The sequence below is a fragment of the Epinephelus lanceolatus genome, chromosome 6 (assembly GCF_041903045.1).
Source record: "Epinephelus lanceolatus isolate andai-2023 chromosome 6, ASM4190304v1, whole genome shotgun sequence".
NCBI classification, from domain to species: domain Eukaryota; kingdom Metazoa; phylum Chordata; class Actinopteri; order Perciformes; family Serranidae; genus Epinephelus; species Epinephelus lanceolatus.
The window spans coordinates 16,330,323-16,352,794 of record NC_135739.1 but is presented as its reverse complement, the minus strand read 5'-3'; the positions used below and the strand labels follow the sequence as shown (position 1 = coordinate 16,352,794).

Genomic DNA, 22,472 nt, shown 5'->3' with positions numbered 1-22,472 from the left:
CGACAACAAAGAGTGCTGTTCCTCCTAACACATGAGCATGCACACATGCGCATGCCAGCAGACACTTAGAGCAGATACAGACACAGATACAAAGGCAGACTCAAAGAAACACACACTCAGTATACTCTGCTGCACACTTCTTTAGCTCTGGTTGGCAGTAGCATACCACGGTGACAGACAGTTAGATTGTTCCTGACCATTGACTTGCGCTCTCTGCTCTGCAAGGTCTGATTTCATAGTGGGGAATATGAGATGGGTCCAGGAGAGGGTTCACGGCTGGGGCAAGGAGGCACTCCATACAGTGGGGCTTCATATCTCTGTGTCACCCTGGGCATTCTCCCCTGACACAGCTTTCAGCCCCTCTGTTGTCTGGAGCCCCCACCCTGGGTTTTCTCAACCTCCCTCCCCAGGATTGGTGCATTCCAGCTGGGCACAGTGCCTGGGTGGTCCCCCCCCCCTCCTGTCCTCTATACTGGAGGAAGGAAAAGGCAGAAAAATGCAGCGAGGGCCTTTGACCGTGAGGAGCACAATGTGAGCGTTGATGATGGCGGCGTGGATGTGATGCTTACCTGCCACTGACCCATACAGCTGTCATAGCCCACCGTTTCACAATCTGATGATCCACCCAACAGCCAGGGGAAGATGCCTCGCTGACCTGTCACCTAGATTGGACTGATAAGCACCGAGGATGGACTGACCCAGCTCTAACCCTCAGCATGAATACCCCATCTTCATAATAGATCAGCCTGTGCCTCATACTCACTACGCCACACATTTTATACTGAATATTCACTGTATCATAACCATTATTTATTAATCATTGCTGATTCATTCAAGATGAACGGCATACACACATTGTGAGAATAAATACAAATACACACCCAAACAGCTATTTACATTAGTAGATGCAGTTATGATCTCATGATCTAACATTCAAACATAGTGGGAGAGGTCCGACGGTATCGTGCATACACAGGAGCCTGTGTGTCGTACATTGGGATTGTAAAGCATAAGAGGCAGTAGTGTAATCATCTTTATATGCACATGCACATAGTATATTGCATGGTATCACAGTGTACCCACGTCCCCTTGGCGTTGACCGCTTCCTCAATCTTGTGCATGATACAGACCAACCCAATCGCCAGAAGGAAATGTTGGAATTGTACATTTTGGCAAACCAAGGATATGTTACATTTGTATGACATAGTTAATAGATTCCATGTATATGAGCTGAGTTTCTCATTGGGAGGAGGAGAGGATGATGGCGTCACATCAAGGCAAGACAGCTCCCAAGCAGCAGTTCGGGCCTTTTATAGCCATGTTTGTAATTGCAAAAGCGGGTATTTTTTAATGAGTTCGAGACATTTATAGCCGCATTTGTGGTGACAAAAGTGGGAATTTTTTTACGAGAGTTCGGGACATATCTAGTCATTTTGTAATGGCAAAAGCAGGTATGCTTTAAAGAGTTTGGGACATTTATAGCTGTGTTTGTAGCGACAAAAGTGGGTATTTTTTTTAACGAGTTTGGCACATTTATAGCCGCGTTTGTGGTGACAAAAGCAGATATTTTTTTATGAGAGTTTGGGACATGTCAAGTCATGTTTGTAGCAACAAAAACGGGTATTTTTTAATGAGTTTGCGACATTTATAGCCGTGATTGTGGTGACAAAAGTGGGTATATTTTCACGAGAGTCCGGGACATGTCCAGCCATGTTTGAAGCAACCAAATGGGGTGTGATTAACCCAAAATATGATGATTTTCTAACCCTAGCCAAGTGGGTTTTGTGCCTAAACCGAACCACACATTAACCACAGCCTTGTCACAACATGGAATTAAAAATGGAAACGTAAAGAAATGCAAAGTTTGAACTTATCTGCTACATATGAAACGTAAAAATCTAACATATCCGTGGTTTGCAGAAACATACAACACCAACATTTATTTTGGACATTGTGTTGCACAGACAGAGTGAGGGAGACACACCACTTTTCACTGAGTCCCACCTCCAACCTCAGGAGGTGAAGTAAGAGTCCTGCATGGAGTAGAGGCGGTCGATAGGGGTGAGCAGAGAGGAGTCACCCAGAGACAGGCAGTCGCTGTCAGCCACATGACACAGAGGGTCTCTGTCCATCTCCCCGTACAGACCCTTAAAACCTGAAAAAGACACAACATCATTGATCACCTTTTTAAAGCTATGCTAATTTTAGTCATAAGGAGACGAGGAGTTCTACTTGGTCTTTGTTGTATTAAGTCTTCTGTGATTTGGAGGGAGCTTTCTAAAGTGTGAAGACACGACCCTAGTGATGTCATCAGGGTGGAGTTGCATTATGGAAAATGTAGGATGTAAAGACTGAAAATTAGGATATCTCAGCCTCTGCTGTACCAGTCTGACCACCTCTGACCTTTGACCCAACTTTATCCCAACAGTCACAAACAGACTGATGACATGTAAGTACATTGTAAGGATGTTTGCTGACCTCTGATCTCTTGTCAATATTAGCTGCATTTTAAACACATTAAAGACAACACACAAGGAGAAAGAGCAGTAGCCCAGGAAACAGTGCTACAATATCAAAGATCAACGGGATCCAACATATGAAAAAACAACAACTATCAGGCGTTTTAAAATAATAAACTCCTGACTTAAGTTATGATGTCATATTGCCAAAAATAATGGCAACCCCACCCATTAGTGAACCTTTGTAGAACAACACTCTAAACATGTAACTCTCCATCACGGTTTGACAGCCCTGAGGTCTTTACCGTAGGGGTGCATGTGATCCCCTGGCATCTGAGGTGGGGTCAGGCCCTGTCTGAAGGGGTCCATGTCATAGTCCTGCTGCTCCAGTGTGGTGAGTCCCATCTGCTGCTGCTGCTGCTGAATGTGGGTGTACGAGGACCCCAGGTGCTCCAACTCAGAGGTCAAACCGCCACAGGAGGGTGCTGTGGGGCACAGGAGACACACAGGAGACTGTGTTTACTGCTATATGTTACAGTGAGCTTTTGTGCCCTGTGCTATCGTCATGTTGCTGTATCTACTTTGCCCTTTTAGAGCTCTATTAACTGACTTCTGTGGCTTTCAAAAGTTGCACGTTTCAAGATCTCCATCAGAAATCTACAATTCAGTCTAATCTGACTCTCCTGCTTGTAATATGATTATTTAATTTTTCCCCCGAAATATACCTTTAAAACTCATTGTAGGTCTACTAAATATTGAAAAATATAGCAGGATTTTCCCATTGCTAACTTGATCTTTAGGATATTATATCACATGAAAGGAGTAAAGAACATTTTCCAACACCTGTGTGATGTGATGAATGCTCGCGCTGCTCCTGAGTCTGCTGCTGCTCCTGCTGCTGCTGCTGTCTCCTGGCCAGTTTCTTCATCTTAAAACACACACACCAACAGACATTAATCTCACCCACAGGCCTAATGTAAACCATTTTTTTCTCACTCCAACACAGTCCCTCTCTGCCACCCAGGCGTACGAGTGTGTTCACTCAATTGCAAAGTATTAACAGTGAGGTAAAGGACATCTGTCAGTGGAGGAGGGAAACCACACATGTGCCCACTTTGTGAGGAAATATGGGATTTAATCTACAGTGATCTTGCAGTGAGATGTCATCAGTTTCCTGTATGAAGAGATAACCAGGCTGATTTCCACTCTGGCATACAAACACGGTGCAGAAAGAGTTCTTTTATTAGTAGCGCATATGACTCTGTGTGTGTGTGTGTGTGTGTGTGCACTGTGTATTACTTTGGCTCTTTGGTTCTGGAACCAGACCTGCACAACCCGGACGCTCAGACCAGTCTCTGCTGCCAAGGTCTCCCTTACCTTGGATTAAGATTCAGGGGAAGGAGAGAGACAGAAAGGGAGGGCAAAAATTGGAAAATAGAAAAAGAGAAGAGGTCACTTGAAGGTTAAAACAAAACTGTATCGCTTCACCAAGTTGCCTCAAACAAAGAGGAAGGAATAAAGTATTTATGACATTTATTTTTTGGGGGAAAATTACAGCTTTGTTCATGTCTGTACTTTTGTATTCTTTAAGGTCAAACCTGTGTTTGGTCAAACCTAATAATGAAGTCATGGCTACAACCAACCAAATCACCAGGAAAAAATGTTGGCATTGATTTCGGCACAAAAACAACTTGGCTATGGTTAGAAAAAGATCATGTTTTGGCTTTAAAAAGACAGTTTTGGGGGCAAAATCCTGACAGGAAACGCATCATTGTCTTGGTAAAAAACAACCTTCTTTTGTGAAATTATCACAGCACTATACCTGGTGGAAAAACTGCTACAGCTTGCTAAAAAATACCCACATTTGGTACCTCAAAATCTGCTTTTAAAGCAACGATTGGTTGCCAAAATGCATGATTTTGCCGTTTGTTGGTCTTTTCTGCAGCTTGGCAGGGATCTTGCTTAACTGACACACCGTCCATCGTCTCCTCCTTCCTCAGATGAAAAACTCAGCTTATATATTCTGTTACTGTAGAATAATTAATTTGATACATACAAAACATGCAAATGTAATGTGTAGGCTATGTGGTTTGCAGAAACGTGCAAAGCCAATATTTTCTTCTGGTGCCTGGACTGCTGTAGCATATCTACCCATCTGCCCAGCAGCAGTACAGTACTACTATACTATTACACCACAGTAGATGGTTGAAATCTTGCTACACCTCTGGCTAACTGCTATATTTTTTACACTGAAGAGTTATGTCTTACTGTAAAGCATGATATGATTCAGTGGTTTTATGCCCACATTTCATAAAATTGGAGGATCTCACTCTAAAAAAGTATTGCATGCTCATTTTTAAGACTGGTCTATGTCATATCCTCATTCAAAACTGGTAAAGTTCTCAGTCTTCAGTAGAAATTACAGTAAGTTGTTGACAGAAAATAACAACATACATAGTGCAACAAAGCCTGTGTAATATCAGGGGACAAAAGCTGTGGATTAAGGCAAGGACTTCTACATACTCATCCACTCTACCTCCTTGGTGAACACAGAACTAACACTTTACCTTTCGACAAGGCTTGGATGAGACCTCAAAGGAAGCTTTAAAGGTCCGTCTCTGTTGAGTGGTCAGAATAGTGCGCGGCCTTTTAGGACGTTTGCTCTCCAGATCTTCCGATCTAACTCGTCTGCCTGTAACCCTCCCAGATTCCTCTTCTTCCTCCTCTTCTTCATCATCACTTTTACCTAACGGGCAGACATAATTGAAAAGTCATTAGACAGATGAAAAAGTAAAGGGAAAATTCAAGCTAAGAGAAGTGCATCATCTGCATTTAGTTATATGCAGATTAGGAATTGTAGTTACATTTGTTAATTTTCTTGACAACAGTGACATGTAAAAGGTACACTAGAACATAACAGTTTGCAACCATACTTATTTTAGTTTGGGTAAATAACCCAACAGTTAGATATATAAATATACTGACACTGGGTCAAAACAACTTATTCTTATGTCTTTTCTAACCCACTTATGTGTAACCAGTGGACTCTAGTGATGTCTGCGTTATGTTGATATGAAGAGGCCCACACTGTGGATATCTTTGGAGGTGATCTCCAGTAATTCCTGACAACTTTGACAGCAAGAGGTAAAAACAGTCCTCCGTCAATTCCGACCATATGACTTGAGCTCATCTCCCATTGAGTACAACATAAAAAGGGAAGAGGTAAGGCAGAAGACACCTCTTTATAGGTGGGGCACCCCCAAAGGTGAATGTAGGGGTACAGAAACTGAGTATCAAATGGAGGCCTAAGCGTGTCAGGTAACAACAACTAAAACAAATTATGTGTAACTATAATAGTTAATATTACAACTGTACATTTGACTTTGTTACACATATTACTGCTGTATAACTGACCCTGTTACAAATGCATTGGGTCAGTTTTGACCATGTGAGTAGTATGTATGTATACACACACACACACACACCACACATACACACACTGTACACACATCCTGTACCTGTGTCGGAGGAGGTCGGACTGGCCACACACTGGTGGTAGTCGTCTCTGGCACACAGTAGCTGTCCCTCCCTGAGGACACAGTGGTCTCCAGTCTGCAGGCGGCAGGAACAAACGCTGCAGGTGAAGCAGCGCAGGTGGAACACAGCGGCCCCTGCACGCATCACCAGTTCTGTGGGAGAGATGGCCTCTGCACAACCCCCACAACGCACTGCAAACAGACTGGAGAAAAGGAACAGGCGGGTGGAGGTGAAACAGAAGGGAGGAAATTGTGAGAACTTAGTACATAACAGAGAGTGGTGCTTTTGTTTGGCTGCCTGGAGCTTGAGTATAAGCTGAGACACTTGAGGACCCCTCACACCTCAGTAAGAAGAGACTCTGTGAGAAAAAAAAAGCTTGGTTGACTTGGGGAATGTTGCTGAGTCGAGCTGTCACTCAAAAGAACTGCCAACCTGACTTGTCCCCTTGCCTCCTCCTCCTCCTGCCCCGACCACTCAGACACATACCCTTAGCTTGGCGGGTGTGCATCTTAGCGCCTGGCAACCAGGACTGGTGGGCTTAGCCTCAGAGACTGTTGCCGTGGCTCCGGCTGCCTTGTCCGAGGCTGTGCTCCTGGGGAGGCAGGAGAAAAGCTCTCGGCAGGCCATGGCTCCAGGCAGAGGGGGGGAATCAGATGTCCTGGTGGGAGAGGCTGAGCCGCCGGTCCCATGAATTATCCGCGGAATTATCCCTAAGTCTGCTTAACCAGAGCGGGACAAAGACAGAGCCAGCCCCCAAGCAGCAGGACCATTGTCCGCTGGCTGGCACCGCGGCATTTTGGGTCTGTCACGCAGGATGATGCGTCATCATTCTGGAGCTGGCGTTTGTCTCCAGACCTGACTGGGTCACCAGACCAGTCAGCCCAGAGGCATGAGAAAGTGACAGCTTTTTTTTCTCCATGTTTTTGTTTTCACATGAAAATACTTCACACAGTCCATAAGGACAGTCGACATATATCACTGATTCAAGCTGAGCATCGTATTTTCTTTTTACTACGTTTTAGCCATTACAAATTAGTAGTGGCATTAGAGGTTAGTCTAAAAAAAAATGGAACTCAATGTCAGTGCAACTACTCATGAGCAAATGTGCACAAAAATACCCTAAATAACAGAATAATAATTGGCTTTTAAGGGCCGTAATCACCTATATAACATTGAGGGGGTGCATCCTCTGTGACCCAACCCTCAAGGGGGTTCTGGGGAAATTCCCAGGAGAAACTGTGTAGAGACTTGCAGCTAAACGGACCATTTTAGAGCATTTCTCAAAGTTTTGATGACTCAGTGCCATTTCAAGGAGCATTACACGGTCAGGCTCCGTCCTTTGTAGCTGAACTACTTCACCCATATTCTTCAGCTCGCTCTCTTCGATCAAATGCGTTAAATTTGTTGTCTGTCCCGCGCACTCGCCTTAAGACACGTGGTGATCATGCTTTTGCAGCCGTAGCACCTACATTTTGGAATGCTCTGCCTGCTCCCCTCCAGTCTGTTGACTCAGTGGTTTCTTTTAAAAGGCAGCTATAAAGACACAGCTGTTTAGACAGGCGTGTGGGTAACTTACGGTTACATACGCACCAGAGCTGTGTTATTACAAATTTTCTGTTTTGTGGTTTCTTGTTGTGCGTGTGCAAATAGTTTTGCAAGTTGTGCACTTTTCATTATGTGGCTCACATAGTCACTTTGTCTCTGTGGTTTCTTTCTTGTTGTGTATTGCTCTTGTGAAGCACTTTGTGACGTATGTCTGCGAAAAGCGCTATATAAATAAATTTTACTTACTTTCTTTCGTACTTTTTACTTTTTAAGACTTTTTATGATATAATAATACTTTACAAAGGCTAGAACAGTCCACAGTGATATAGCCTGCATAACACTCATTCTTTTCTTTCTAGTTTTCCACTTTTTAACATTTAAAAGTAATGACATAGAGAGAGGCACAAACCATATGGTAATGATCATGATTAATCATATGATTATGATTACATTTGCTGAGGATTATTTCAGACTGTAGTGCGTGGTTGCCTGTTGTGACATAATTTTTTTTTTCTTTACATTTTCATCAACATATTGTGGGGATGGGTGGGAGGATTTTAAGCATATTTGAACTGCAGATATGATGAACCACAGCCATGTGTGTTTCATTTGAAAATCTCTATGCTGAACTTTATTTTTACAGTCATTTTAGTCAATAACTAAATTGTTCATTTATGTATTTCATCTCAAACAGATGTCATTAATTTTTTTTTTTAATTATGCTGTGTCATGGGACCACCCAGGCAAATAAATTACACACCACAAACATTTCTTTTTGTGGTGTGGCACTTTTATGCCTAAAGCAGTCTTGACGTAAAGGAAAACAGGCACAAATATTAACTGTAAGTGTTCTCCATAAATCAACTCCTACTAAAGATTTCACATGAACTTTCAAGTGACACAGATTTGTTTTTCACTTCCTTTTGAACAAGGGCGAAGGTTTTGTTCAACATTTGGGGGGACACATATGAAACAGAGGGTTTAGGGGTCCTCCGCAAGAAAATTTTGAGTATTAAACAATTAATTTTCTGCATTCTGGTGAAGTCTTATGCACTGATTTGTGCCTCTTCTGCACCAAGTTACGGAGTAAATGTCTTGTATTTTGTCATGATTAAAGTTCTATTCTAGAGACGTGGGACGTGTTAAGTATTTCGGGGAAAGTGTCGCCCCTGAAATCTATCCCTATGGTTTTGGATAATATGTAAAGTAGAAATTAAGCACAATATCTACAAACACATGAACCCTCAGACTAAACATAAAGCAAACACGCAGGTTGAGACATCCCTGTCAAAAGGTCTGGAGCTGCAACATCCTGAAGACAAACATTGCTGGGACCTCTCATTGTTGCTGTGGGGTCGCTAGGGAAACGGTAAAGCCCATTCCCAGCAGCTCAGGAGGGTCAATCGGGCTGCTTGACCCGTCCAAGTCGTCTGCCGCGCGGCCTCAATGGTATGCGCTTTAATATGGCCAACATACCGTCTATGGTATGTGCATTCCTGTGGCAACACAAGATGCATCAACAAACGTTTTCAAAGGAAGTGTGGCAGAGGAAATACCCGGAATGTTTCTGGGTTTCTGTGATACGGCAAAGCACTTGATTTAATGTGTCAGTTTGATGCTAATGCTTGATGTCAGTGAGGAAGAAACTACAGGCATTAATGTTGTGAGATCATTCATGTTTCGAGAATCGCTTTTCCATTATGCGCTTTGTCCAGTTCGTCTCATCGTACCCAGTATTCTTACAGTAAGCGTTGTTAATGCAAAGGTAAGAGTACCTCCAATACTTATGGAGCAGCTTGAGGTGTTTAATATTTCAGAGTTTCCGTTGACATGATTGGCCCAGAGGCCCTGCCAGGAGAGCGGGAACACTCAGTCACGCTGGATTTAGACATGGCAATTAGTGACAAGATCATTACAGACAAATAAGTCAGCAAAATCCAGCGCTCCTCCACACTGACATGGCCAGGGTCAGCCACTCTCAAGGCAGATGCACTGTATGAGTGTTGGGCCAAAATACACACACACAAACACACACCATACACACACATTTACTCAAAGCCCGCAAAGCAAGCCCTCCTCTCTCCTCTCTCATTGTTCTCACCCTGACTCCAGTGCTGACCTTTGGCAGACAGACTGCTGGTCTGGTGGACATGCAGAGAGGCAGATCTTGTTTCTGGATCAGGTTAACCTGGATCCTTTGCTCAACACACACGCTAACAGAGGCCGTGTATCAGATACAGATCTGCGGGTCAAGTGCACCACCAGTCACACTGCTGATCTGACGACCAATCTGCTGTCCAGTCCACCCGTCCACTGAACCGTTTAGCCAATCTTAATCTACTGACAATCTGAGCAACCTCAACATCACATTGTCAGACAGGAATTTGCATACTGCGTCATTAAATTACAATACAGTCTTTCGTGTGTATTGTGTGTCCTTTGTGACAACTATGGGTCAGGAAAGCAAAAGGAGATGAATTACAATGCAGTCATGTCAGGAATATTTATCACCAATATCTCAAACAATCTTTAAATGTGTTGTTGTGTCACAAAATAAAATTTTGCCATAGATTATCATTAGTATTATTCCTGAATACTGATTTTTTTAATATATGAAATCATACAAAAATGTTAATATAAATGTATTAATTCACCCAGGATGGCCAAAAGAAAGTAAATCCATCCAATCTTGTAGATAAAGTAATCATTAATGAGGTGATAAATTCAGAAAAGCTCCAGTGGTTATCTGTCATACGTCAGTGTCCCATCGTGAGTGTTGCCAATGGTTTTTCCAGAGCCAGATCTAGCACATTTGGTATCTGAGGCAAGCCCGAACCACCCCTCACCCCCTGCCCAAAACAAATATTATTATCTGTTTTATTAATCCTATTTATTACAAATAGGGATGCATGCTAATACCAGCACGTCATCGGTATCTACCTACAGAAGAGACTTGATGATCGCTAAAATTAGGTAGGGAAAAAATTGGATAAATCGATATTGGTATCAGTCATCGGTCAAATTAGTTGTAATATATCAGCATATTGGATATCGGCAAAAAATCCAGTATCATGCATTTCTAGTTACAATCCAGAACAAGAGCTATTGAGAAATCAACACAAGTAAATCTTAAGGACAGTTTTTTTGCAGGGGGGATGGGTGGGGCATCTATACGAAGATCCGCCACTGGGTATTAATGAGTTTCTGTAAATGTCACTTAACACTTGAGTTCACCGTCGTGTTTGAACTCATAAAGAAGTAAGTAAAATCATAAAGGTAAAACAATTCTGCCTCAAGACATCGTGATGTGAAACATATTTGGTCACTAAAATAATTCACTGTTATCCATCCTCTAAATCACGTTATTCCAAAAATCTTTACATTCTGGTGCTGTACTTCATGAGCTTAAAGTCGCACAGGTTAAACTGGTCCATTTACTGATGCATATGCATTCAAACTCATGTCAAACAGCCCTAAAAATCAGAACAGCTGTATTGATTATCTGCTGATCTGTTCAGGCTTAATGGATATAGCATTTATGATCATGCTAAGAACTCCCTGTTATCTGTTGTAACACAGAGCATACGTCGATTGATGGTTACATATCTGGAAAAAGGTGAATATTTCTCACACTTTTTAATTTAATTTGTCTGATACTTTATTTCAGTCCACTAATGCAAGTTTATGTATGTTATGTTGTTTATGTACAGCCTCTTGGATTACGTAATAAAAGCAACACTGATAAAATTTGGAGTGAAGAGGACTAATAAAGTATAAACGACTTTGCTAAGGGAAATTCACATACAGGCATTATTGTCTTTTAGCTTCCATGAACAGGCCAACAGACATCTAGGCCCGGCTGGTATCTATTTACCACACGAGCAAAAGAAAAACAATGGCTAGATTCAGACAGAAGATGCAGCATGTGGTAGGAGACAAATGTTGTCACAGTATGGAATAATCGTCACTTATGAGCTGGCTTCACACTAGTCCTGGATGAAAAGAAGGGAGGGAGCGGAACACAGTTTGCACCGCGAGACAAACACTGGCACACTTTTTAAAACCCTCATCATGGACAAAAGTGGTGCTGGTGCGTTATAGGGTGTCATAACCCCAGACAGGACGGGCAGAGAGGTGGAGACGTGAGACCTCAGAGGCAGAGCTCTGGCACCAGGCCTCCTGCTAATTGGTCAGGTCAGATATCTCACGGTCGGCTGGGCGTTGTCCCATTGCTCGACACTGGGGCTGCTGTGAGCAGAGCTTTCCAGATGCCGCGGCACATAACGCCAGGGCTCATGGAGCGCACTGTACCCCAAAATAAGTTCACGCCATCCTCACTGCTCTCTTGTCGGGATGCACCAGACCTTCTGACATATGGCTCTACTCTCCTAATTATCTCTCAGTTCTGCTCTTTTTCTCTGCGCTTCAGCCAAGTGCTATGATCTGCACTGATCACGCCAAGCACTTTGAACTGTGTGCTTTTACAAGAATCCACTCTGATTTGTATTTATTTGTCAAAATGCCAGTTAAAATGTTAACTTTCATGCTTGGTTATTGTAGAAATGGCATGTTTTAAAGGATTATTCTGCTCACACAGGCCTCCAACACTACTGCAGTGTGATTTAGTTGACTGGGAACATGATGGTGGGGAGCGTTTTGGACCAGTATGTGTAACATTTCTTGTTTCCCAGCCTGCTTGGCAGAACAACCGTCACTAAATTGTTCAGAAATAATGTGAGCTGCTGCCTGTTAGGGTGAGCAGTTTTTGTCTTGGCTCTCTTTTAGGTGTTTTGGAGGAAGAATGAGGGGATGAGGCCGTGGCAGTGGGTGGGTAGGAGGGAGTCGGAGCGATGGGTGATGATGGTGGGAGTTTTTAGGGGGGGACCGCCTCATCGACGAGACCATATGTTGTCCCCAGCTTGCAGTTGCCACGCCAATGGGCCTCGAAATTTTAACACATTTTGACAATGTGTCAGTTGAGCTCTACCCCTGGTTGTGTGCTGCGCGTGTGCGTGCTGTATGTGTGTGTGAAGGTGTGACCGTGTTGTTTTGTGTGTGTGTGTGTCTGTCTGTCTCTTTGTGTGTGTGTGTGTGTGGATGTACACTATGCAATAGTGTTCTCACATTCCAGCTCCCTCGCCACCCCTTCCTCCTACAGTCACCTTGTTCTCTTAGTGCATTGTGCCAAGTTCCCTGAAAGGCAGCTTACACCATATACGCACATGTACAACTACACGTGCACAAAAAACACACACGTAACACAATGCTTTATCTATAAGCAACACAATGTACCCATGTGTATAGTTTGTGAAACTAGGCAAGAAAATATGGAATACTATAAAGAAAAATCACTTTTTTCCTCACTTTCTTTCTCATTCTTAGTCCCTCATTCTTACACACACACACACACACACACACACACACGTTCTTAGTCAAGGTCAGATCTGGACAAGGGTTCCGTTGTCAAAATTGCCTTAATAACGCAGAGCAATTTTTGGACCGCGGGCCATAAAATAAAATAAAATGGATAAAATCAAATAAAATAAACGCCCTAAAAGACACTTTAAAGTACAATAGAGCTGCAAAAAACAACATTATGTGTTTTTCCTATAACTATAACTATAATGTTGGCAGTGTATTAATTAATTTATTAATTTTAACAGAAATTTTCTTACAAAGTATAATGAAAATTTTAAAAAAAAGTATATATACATATTTTTTTTCTCATTAAATTTAATTGTCTTTTTGCACAGACTTTAAATCAGTGAAAAATATGACAGTCACCTGACATTGGTAGCCCATAAAATCCATATTTTTTCCATTTTTAATTCATTTTATTTGTTAAATTAAATTGTATTTCTTAATGCAAAACATCAACTGGCATTACAATATAAAATCAGATGTGTTTAACCTGCCCTCTTTGCAGCTGCAGATGAGCCTCTCAGAGAGAGTGGAAAACTAACATGCATGCGTCAGTGTTTTATGATTTCAGCTGTAACATCAGGACAAACTCACAATAATGAAGAGCTGGATCTCAGCACTTACTCTGCATAGTCCCGCTTGCAGTAAAGTTTGCGGTCTCGCAGAAAGCAGGAGTTCCTGAGCGCGTCCCCGCACGCCGCGCACCGCACACACTCCTCATGCCAGAGGCCGTCAGTGACTCTGAGCAGGAATCTGTCTCTGATCAGCCGGTGGCATCCGGCACACACTGCCCTCTGATCCATATCTGCAATGATGGGGAAATCCTTTAATTAGGACACTTTTCCAATCAGCAGGACGGGGCTGGAATACTGGCTATAATTTGGCTGGAGCACAGTTTGATGGAGGGTTTGATTAAAAATGCGACTTTAACTCGTTATAATGGGATTAAAAAGTGCTTAAACAGGGTCTTTATTTGTTTAAAAAATGGGTATTACAGAGTTAGACCTCATTATTTTTTAATTGTTGTTTAAACTGAGGAAATATTAAGTTAATTTGATGACCATGCGCCAAAAATAGTGCTGAAAATTAAACATCTCAGGTCAAATTAAAAATGTGTCTAAATATTACTAACTTAAGCTTCACTGATATAATCATGTCATTAAGTTTTACCCACTTAAATATAAAGCCAGTTGATCCACCATTGCAGCCCCCTGACGACACATTAAAATAAGTTTTCACTTATTTTGAATATTTGGAGGAAACTGACTATTGGAAACTAACATTTTAAATACACTTATGAAAGTTTGAGGAGTTCATACCTGCAAAGCGCGAGATTGGAGGCGGTAGAAAAGTGTTTTGGTCCTCAACTCTTCAGCTCTTCCTCTCAGAGCATCTCCGGCGCTCAGAGTCCCGCTGCTGCAACTTGCTGCTCCGAGCAGCAGCGCATCAAAGTTTCTCCACAGAGCTTCCGACGACCTCTCTGAGTCCACCGGTATTGACTATTTAGGCTTTCTATCAATTATCCTATTAGGAGTGAACGGGAAGGAGAGGGAGAGAGAGAGAGAGAGAGAGAGAGACAGACAGACAGAGACTTCCTCCATGTGCAGGTGCCGGTACCTCTCCCTCCCCCCTCCTTCTGTCCCTCTGTCTCACTCCCTCCCCACACTGGATGCCACAAAGTTCCAAGAGACGCACATGAAGCGATTGTTTTGTTTTGCATTAAGAAGCTCTAATGCATAAAGTGCTCAGGAAGTTAAGTGTGCAGGTTAAAGGTCAGACTTTTAAAGGGATTTCAAGATAGATAGATAGATGCTTTACAAACTTTATTCCAGATATAGTAAACAAAAATAAATGGAAAATAGTAGAAAAAAATAGTAATAAAAGACAATATTGATACTTGAGAATTAAAAAAAAAATAAATTTCTGACATTATATACCTAAGAAAAAAGGACTTCTATCAATTTAAGCATTAAAAAAACAATAAAAAAAATCATGAAATTCCTGAAAATAAAAATCAAATATTGTCGTAATTTTGCTTTTTCAGTTTTTTTTAATCTATTTTTTAGTGTCTGAATCTCAGATGTTGATGTCCCAATTACTTATCAGACAACATATACACTGATGATAATACTGAGAATAAGCCAGTGTATCAGCCTGCGCAATTTATAGGTCTGGCTCCACCGGTGGCGTAAGGAAGTTACGATGGGCCCCACGGCACACTATGATGAAGGGCCCTCATGTAAGCTATCATGCATGTATTGTCTTGACACAAATAGAGAATTGACACTGGATAACATCAACATACACATTACCCAGCAATCATCATTGCATATCTGACAAAATATCAAAGAAAGTAAGAAATAAATCACTTTATTGTATAGTTTTTAGTATATTTATAGATGTTATAGCTTATATAGCAAAAGCATATAATTTTGTTTTAGCTACTGGTTATTTTAAAGAATAATAATAATAATAATAATAATAATAATAATAAAGGGCTTGCTATATTTCCAAGGTGGCAATCTGAGTCACTTGCAAAGGCCTGTTCTCTCTACGGGCCCCTCCACCCCAGGGGCCCTGGTGCAATCGCACCACCTGCACTGTCTATATCTACGCCCCTGAACTCCACATTGTTCCACATTTTGTTGCTTTGTTCATTTTTAAATTTACATTCAAATTTATACAATTATGTAATATCACCATCTCAAGTCTATGTGATGAGGAGTAAAGGTGTTTCTGGTGTTGAGGCCTGCAGAGGCCCTCATGTTAAGTCCTGTTAGTCTGTCAGACTGGAACCATGTATTCAGGAATATCAAACATGCTATGAAGCAGCGTCTGTGTGAGGTGTTTACACTGTGTGGACGCCATCTGGTGGCCAACTGCGGGAAATACAAAGAAGGGACAACGGTTGTTACACTAGACCACCATCATCTTTGTCCTCATAATTATCATCATCTCAGCCCAGTAAATGATTTTGAGCACACCGGTAAAATGTACATTCTACCACCAAATTATATAAATATTTTACTCTGTAAATATTTGGGATTTATTAATGTTTTAATAATGTATTAAACATTTTCTCAATCTATAGGCCTATTCTCCGGCCTGAAAGCTCCAGTGTGAAGGATTTGGGGGCATATCTGCAGAAATATATTATATTCCTTGCTATGTTTTTCATTCATATCATATAGTCATTTATATATATCATTTATAATCGCCTGATAATAAAAATTGTTGTGTCACTACCTTAGAATGAGCTGTTTATACAGTATGAGTTTTGCACCACTAGATGCCAGTAAATCCTGCACACGAGGAGCTAAACCCTTAAAAAAATTCCCTTGTGTTGCTTTAGTGTCACTTAACAAAGATGCAGTTTTACATTATCAAGAGAGAAGTAAAATGAATTTGGATTCAAAAACCCAAATCCCTCTCACTCTAACTGTGAGGCAAGTTTTTAATATATGACACAGTAATAAAAAAAAGACAAGAGAAACAACACATTTCAGGTAAAATTTTTAAATAACTTTATTCTGTAAGAATTCTCAAATGTGTTTTAAGAAATGCGTGGATGGTTTCTGTTTTTATACAATTCCTCTTTGAATAAAATATGATTCTTTTTTCAAATTGCATTGGGTTGCTTTCAAACGAACACCTGAAATTATCTATTTACAAAATAAATCTGTTAACAATTCTATTAGAATTCATTTTGACAGTGTACTTGATCCTCTGTCTCAAGACTCCACCCTCCCCGCAACCTCAAAATACTTTTTCAATTTTAATTACAATGTTTCGCTTGGTACAAAATAAGCTGTTTTACAATTTGAATCAAGTCTTTTTAAATTCTGTCTTCATATCCTGACAATGTGGGAGTATATACAGGGGGAAGGGAGGGGGACTGGTGTCATGTGATCTGATGTGGCGCCTCCAGCATCTCCATCAGGAAGGTGTCGATAGGTGTGTCCCCGATCAGCTTGAAGAAGAACAGATGCTCCAGACACTTGAGGCCGATGGAGCGCAGGGCGGGCAGGCGGAGCAGCAGCTTGGCAAACCTGCAGAAAGGGATGGAGGGAAGAGGAAAGGGCCAATTATTGAGACACAAACTGGTGTAATCATCATTTTCTATTATGTAGAAAATCATTATCATGTTTAGTAAATCTATTTAATAAAATGCTAAAATTTTGTTCTCAAAACACTTATGTTATCTTATATTTCAACTTTATTAGACTACATACTCAAAGTTTTTTGATTGCACTATATTTCATTTGGAAATATTACACCACCACATTTATGATACAGCTGTACATTATATTTTTTTATGTATATACATAAGAAAATCTATAAATTATGTATACTAATGTATATAGTACCACCTACGCTTAAAAATCCTACATACATTTGAACTCATCTGTAGTTTATACATGACAACTTTTACTTATGATGTTTAAATACTATTTACCACTGCTAATACGTCCTATTTTAAGTGAAATTCTGAATCCAATAATTCATTTTTTAATGCAGCATTTGTTTGGTTACACTACGATACATACATTTTCTATTCTATTCTATCTACGCTCTGAATTTTTCTTTTACATATCTGCATGGTCAGTAAATAAAATATATGAATACACCTGTTTTCACTGGAAAACACCCTGGACAATCTTACAATAACTGGCTGTAACTTGCTAAGGGAAGGTTAGGTGTAGACCAAAATTTATTTGGAAGTCAAAAACATCTAACTACTATTTTGTAAATATAAAAAACAAAACTTTATGAGGTTCTGTTTGTGTTCACAGTAAAAAAACAAAAAAATACCAAATTTTTACAGCCGTTTTTTAAATATGCTGTCAAATTTATCCATTATCAGACAAAGCAAATGTGAAATTGTATCTTTCAATGAGTTAGACTGAAATTTCAGGTTCTTCTGAATAAAATGATGTATGGCACTTGATGCTGACTGCTAGAATGAGCAAGGAAATAATAAATACAGGAGAGTCAGGTGACAAAATGGCTCTAGGTTTTTAAGGGTTAATTTGAGTGATATTTAATTTATTTGATCTTTTTTAGTGCTGTTGGTTACAATTGAAAGTGTCCACAGCTGAAGCAAATTAACAATGTATCTTTTGTATTTCACATCATCTGTTGATGTTATTTAACAGTAAATTAAAATAATCAATTGCAACCATTTTCTATGAGCGAGTACACTATCGGCCTCTGTGCTTTTAAATCTAATGCTGCAGCAAGCCAAAGTGTTTAAGGCATATAGGAGCAATGCAGTAATGTAAAGCAATCTTCACTGGTAGCTACAAGCCAAAGCAGCAGTTAAACAGTGGTGTTCGATATTGACTGATGCTGTACTATAATGCAATTCCTACCTGCCAGGCTGGTCTGGGTATTTTTGTTTCGTGTACGACTCCAATGAGGCGTAAACTTTTTCCCTCAGCCCCTCAACCTCTGGTGGGTTTGAAAGACCTTTTGCATCTGAAACAAACAGTCAGGCCACACGTTACACTAATGAAACGTTGAATCCACAATACCGCAAAGCCTTAATATCTTTGATGGTAAAAATACATGGGTACATAGTGAAGTCCCTCCAGATGCAGTATTCTGTACTGTAAAGTACACACACACATGAACCTTTCCACAATCTACCTCACTTAGCAGACATTGAGAGCAAATCAAAATGCGGATAAACCTCTCTTCTTAGGTGTTCTTGCTCTTTAACATATTGTGTTAAAAGGGAAGAGTGGCAGGAGGCCGAGCTGACCTGGGTTGAAGAGGACGATGGCTCGCAGGCAGCCCAGCTCTGTCTTATCCATCTGCATGTCTTTCATTTTGGATACCAACTCTGTCAGGACTCTGCAGGAGATGGAATAATATTAGAGAGGTGGTTAATGAAACAAAAATGGTCACAGTATAAGTCTGTTAAACTTCAGGGACACCAATCTGTCCATTAGAAAGCACAAGTGATTGTGATCAGTTTCAGCTGCTTTGGTGCAAATGAAAGTGACAACAGGTGCAATGGAGAGGCAAAAGCAAGACAACCCCCAGAAAGGAAATGGTTTTACATGTGGTGGCCACAGACAGTTGCTCTCCTTATCCTTCCTGACTGATTCTTCTCTAGCTTTGTGTTCTGCTAGTGTCCTTGTCACTACTGGTAGTATGAGGCAGTACCTGCAGCCCAATCAGGCTGCACAGGTAGTCCAATTTACATAATTCGTTCATCAAGATCTGATGTGTGATTTAAGTGTTCCCTTAATTTTCTTGAGCAGTGTATATGTGTTGCATCCATTTCTTTAATATTTTGCAAGCGTCATTTCACTCAGAGAAGTATTTCACTGCTGGACAAATGTTTTTTTGTTTTTTTTTTATAAAACTGAGCTGTCTTTGCAGTGGAAAGTTGCATGGTGCAAGATGACCGGAGAAAACAGAGAAAAAGGGGCTGTGGCATTCGCTTTTGCTAAGAGGTATGAAACCTACAACTACCAGTAGTATAAACGAATGCTCACGCTGGTGGGTGACGTATTGCAAGCTCGTTCATTTTGATAGTGGAAACAATATGGCTGCCAAGTGGCAACAAATTAAACACCACAGTAAGCAGAAAATATGTTTCTGAAAACACTTGCGCTGAGAAATAGGCAACACAGTAACAGAAACTTGGTTCATATTCTATTAGCGCTGCTTAATTTTATTGTTTGATCTCAGTACTTTCATCCTCCATTTGTAGTATACAGAAAACAGTCCCATTTCCTGTTCACAAATTCTCTTATTACAGCCAAACAGGGCACTAAAATATGTTTCTGAAGACATTTTAGGTCAGAAATAGGCAATGCAGTAACAGAATCTTGGTTTATATTTGATCAGCACTGCCTAGTTTTACAGTTTGAATTTGCTCTAAGTTTGAGAGAAAGAGCAAGAGAGGTTCAGCTCTCTCTTAAGCCACTTCCAAACACTTTGTGTCTGTGGTGGTGGGCATAAAAAAATGCGGACATGCAATCTGTAGTTCGAGCAAAAGAGTGTTTTGCATCATCCAGTGAAATTTGAGCTGAGAGATTTGGCCGCCCATAAGATGGAGGGGTAAGTATCCTTTTAAGTGACAACAAAATTGCATATGCTGTAGGAAGGCAACTAAAACAGTAAAAAAATAAAACAGTAGCCTCTTGCAAAAGTTTTCCATCTCAGATCACAAAATGACTGTAACACATCTGCAGTGGTTTGATAGGGTTGCTGAGTAACACCAACCCTTCGCATTTCACTTGCATTTTCACCTTCATAATGGTCCTAGACAGCACTTACAGCACGTGACAGGCAACATCACAAAACTTTTTAGATGTGAAGTCAAACAGGCCTTGATCTCAAACCACAAAGCGAATAATAAAGCTGTCTTATTACTACATTATTCAATAGTCTAGATTTTCTTTGATATTTTACCTTCTCTCTCAATATTTCTGTTGCGACAAAAAGAAAATGAGACTCCTCTGTGACCGACAGGACAACACAGTAGCTCATCTTTGAATGCTTCCTACCTATCAAAGATGGAACCCACTCCGGCACTGTGGGCGCTGCTTCTGTGGACGTGGAGGCCTGTCGCCAACAAGATGCCATCTTTTACCGTGACTGAGCGATGCGAGAATGAGGCGATGAGAAGCTCGTTCCAGCCTGGACGCAAAAAACAAACAATCAGTTATCCTTTACTTTATGTCAAAGTTTTGTAAATGACATATGATGTAATTTCTGTGACACATCAGTCTTCCTCTGTTTTGATTAATGTGCCAAGATTGTTATTAACTCCTCTGTGTGGTTTCTTTCTCGTTCAGGCCTGTGTGTGAAATGTCTCACCAGCAGAGGTCAGCGCTGGTGTGGCTGCAAGCCGCACTGCTGGGACTTGGCAAATAGTCCAGTTATATTTGGTTTCACTGCTCCATTAAACTAGATGGCAAAAATGTATTGAGCAAATGTAAAAGACTCAAATAGACTGCCTGCCTGGGGAAGAATGACTGCCCTGAAGGAAACGCTACACCACCGCGAGGACATCGGGGTCGTAGAAAGGCCTGCTTACTGTTGCTGGGAAATGCATGTGTGTGTTCTTTGCTCATGTTGGGACTGTGTGCGTTTCTCTACCTGCTCGTAGTAGGATGACCTGGTCGTCGAGGGGGAGTTCTGAGAAGTGCGGGATCCTTTTGGCCCACTCCACCAAGGTGAAGAGCTGCTTGTCTGCTGCTTGGCAGATATTGGTGACAGGGTCGTTGGTCTGAAGAGGAGCACAGGGGAAAGATGCAAAATCAAATCAATAACTGTGCTGGTGAGCTCCTTCAGTAACATCTAAACGTGTCTCTCAGCAGCAAGCGAGCAAGCGGTGCAGCTGTGGCTATTTTTGGGTGCATTGTAAACCATCAGTTTCCTCTTTCTTTCAGACTTGAGAAGGTTTGAAGATGTTCTTGAAGTTTACACACACAAATGGAGAGATTTGAACCTTAGAGTATAATGAAATCTAACATAGAAGTTGACTATGTTTACATACACACTAATGTTCCACTAGCATTCTGAATACGACAATATTCTGAATTTCATACAGGTCATGTTAACCACATGTTCCATTTAGATATTTCAAATTAGGCATTTTTCTGAATTAAGCATTTACCCATTAAGACGTGGGATATTCAAATCAAGTCAGTCAGTATTTATCCCTAAGGAAATTCTTGTGCCAGAGAATGCTTCAAATTAAAGTAACACTAAGTACAGTAACCACAATTTTAACAATTCACAACCAGTAACATCCAAGCAACCAGTGGGTTCCCTGGTCAGAGTCACTCACTGGGCCCAGTTTTAGAACAACAGTAGAGTATTAAATATCTGGCAAAATATACAAATATACAATATTGAAGTGTTTTCAAGGAGCAAAAGCAAAAAACAGTGCCTAATAGAGTAACAATAGGAGTATGATAAGTACAAGAGTTACTTATAATGAACTAAAATGGTAGAAAAAACAGACTGTGCCTGGTTTGCAAATTCTGGGGCGGTATTATTCACATTTTAGAGGCATTCTTCGGACATGCGTACATTTAGATTATGCATCTCAATTGGGGTTTTGACAGTAGTTAGCAACACTCCGCCTCCTGCCTGTTTAAGGTCAGCTCTGTACATTGTCTTGGATGCTCTGTACACAAACCAACTCAGCAACAGTTTGCAAGGCTGTGGGGTGGATATGCATGCCAAAAAAAGCCCACATTTTCATATGTATGTATATATATATATATATATATATATATATATATATATATATATATATATATATATATATATATATATATATATATATATGTGTATGTATGTATGTATGTATGTATGTGTATATATATATATATATATATATATATATATATGTATATATATATATTATGTATATGTAAATAAATAAATATATATATATATATATATATATATATATATATATATATATATATATATATATATATATATATATATATATATATATATATGTGAATATATATA

General features: G+C 40.5%; 2 protein-coding genes across 4 annotated transcripts in view; both read right to left on the bottom strand.

Annotated features, from left to right (window-relative positions):
- Positions 1-1,457: 1,457 nt before the first annotated feature.
- lmx1a (LIM homeobox transcription factor 1, alpha) lies at positions 1,458-14,495 on the bottom strand. The gene is made up of 8 exons (XM_033622522.2): positions 14,282-14,495; positions 13,587-13,767; positions 5,978-6,198; positions 5,027-5,205; positions 3,759-3,836; positions 3,303-3,387; positions 2,765-2,944; positions 1,458-2,155 (listed from the first exon to the last, which is right to left on the bottom strand). Exons 2-8 carry the CDS (start codon positions 13,763-13,765, stop codon positions 2,013-2,015), a joined length of 1,065 nt encoding a protein of 354 aa, XP_033478413.1. The 5' UTR covers positions 13,766-13,767; positions 14,282-14,495; the 3' UTR covers positions 1,458-2,012.
- A 1,974-nt stretch (positions 14,496-16,469) lies between these two features.
- rxrgb (retinoid X receptor, gamma b) overlaps positions 16,470-22,472 on the bottom strand; it is a 44,447-nt gene continuing 38,444 nt past the window's right edge. For all 3 annotated transcript variants that reach the window (XM_033622444.2, XM_033622447.2, XM_033622443.2), the window contains 5 exons: positions 21,081-21,210; positions 20,486-20,618; positions 18,727-18,818; positions 18,335-18,440; positions 16,470-17,011 (listed from right to left, as the gene is read on the bottom strand). In XM_033622444.2, coding sequence (XP_033478335.1) covers positions 16,864-17,011; positions 18,335-18,440; positions 18,727-18,818; positions 20,486-20,618; positions 21,081-21,210 — 609 coding nt within the window. In that variant the 3' untranslated portion in view covers positions 16,470-16,863. The remainder of the gene's footprint in view (positions 17,012-18,334; positions 18,441-18,726; positions 18,819-20,485; positions 20,619-21,080; positions 21,211-22,472) is intronic.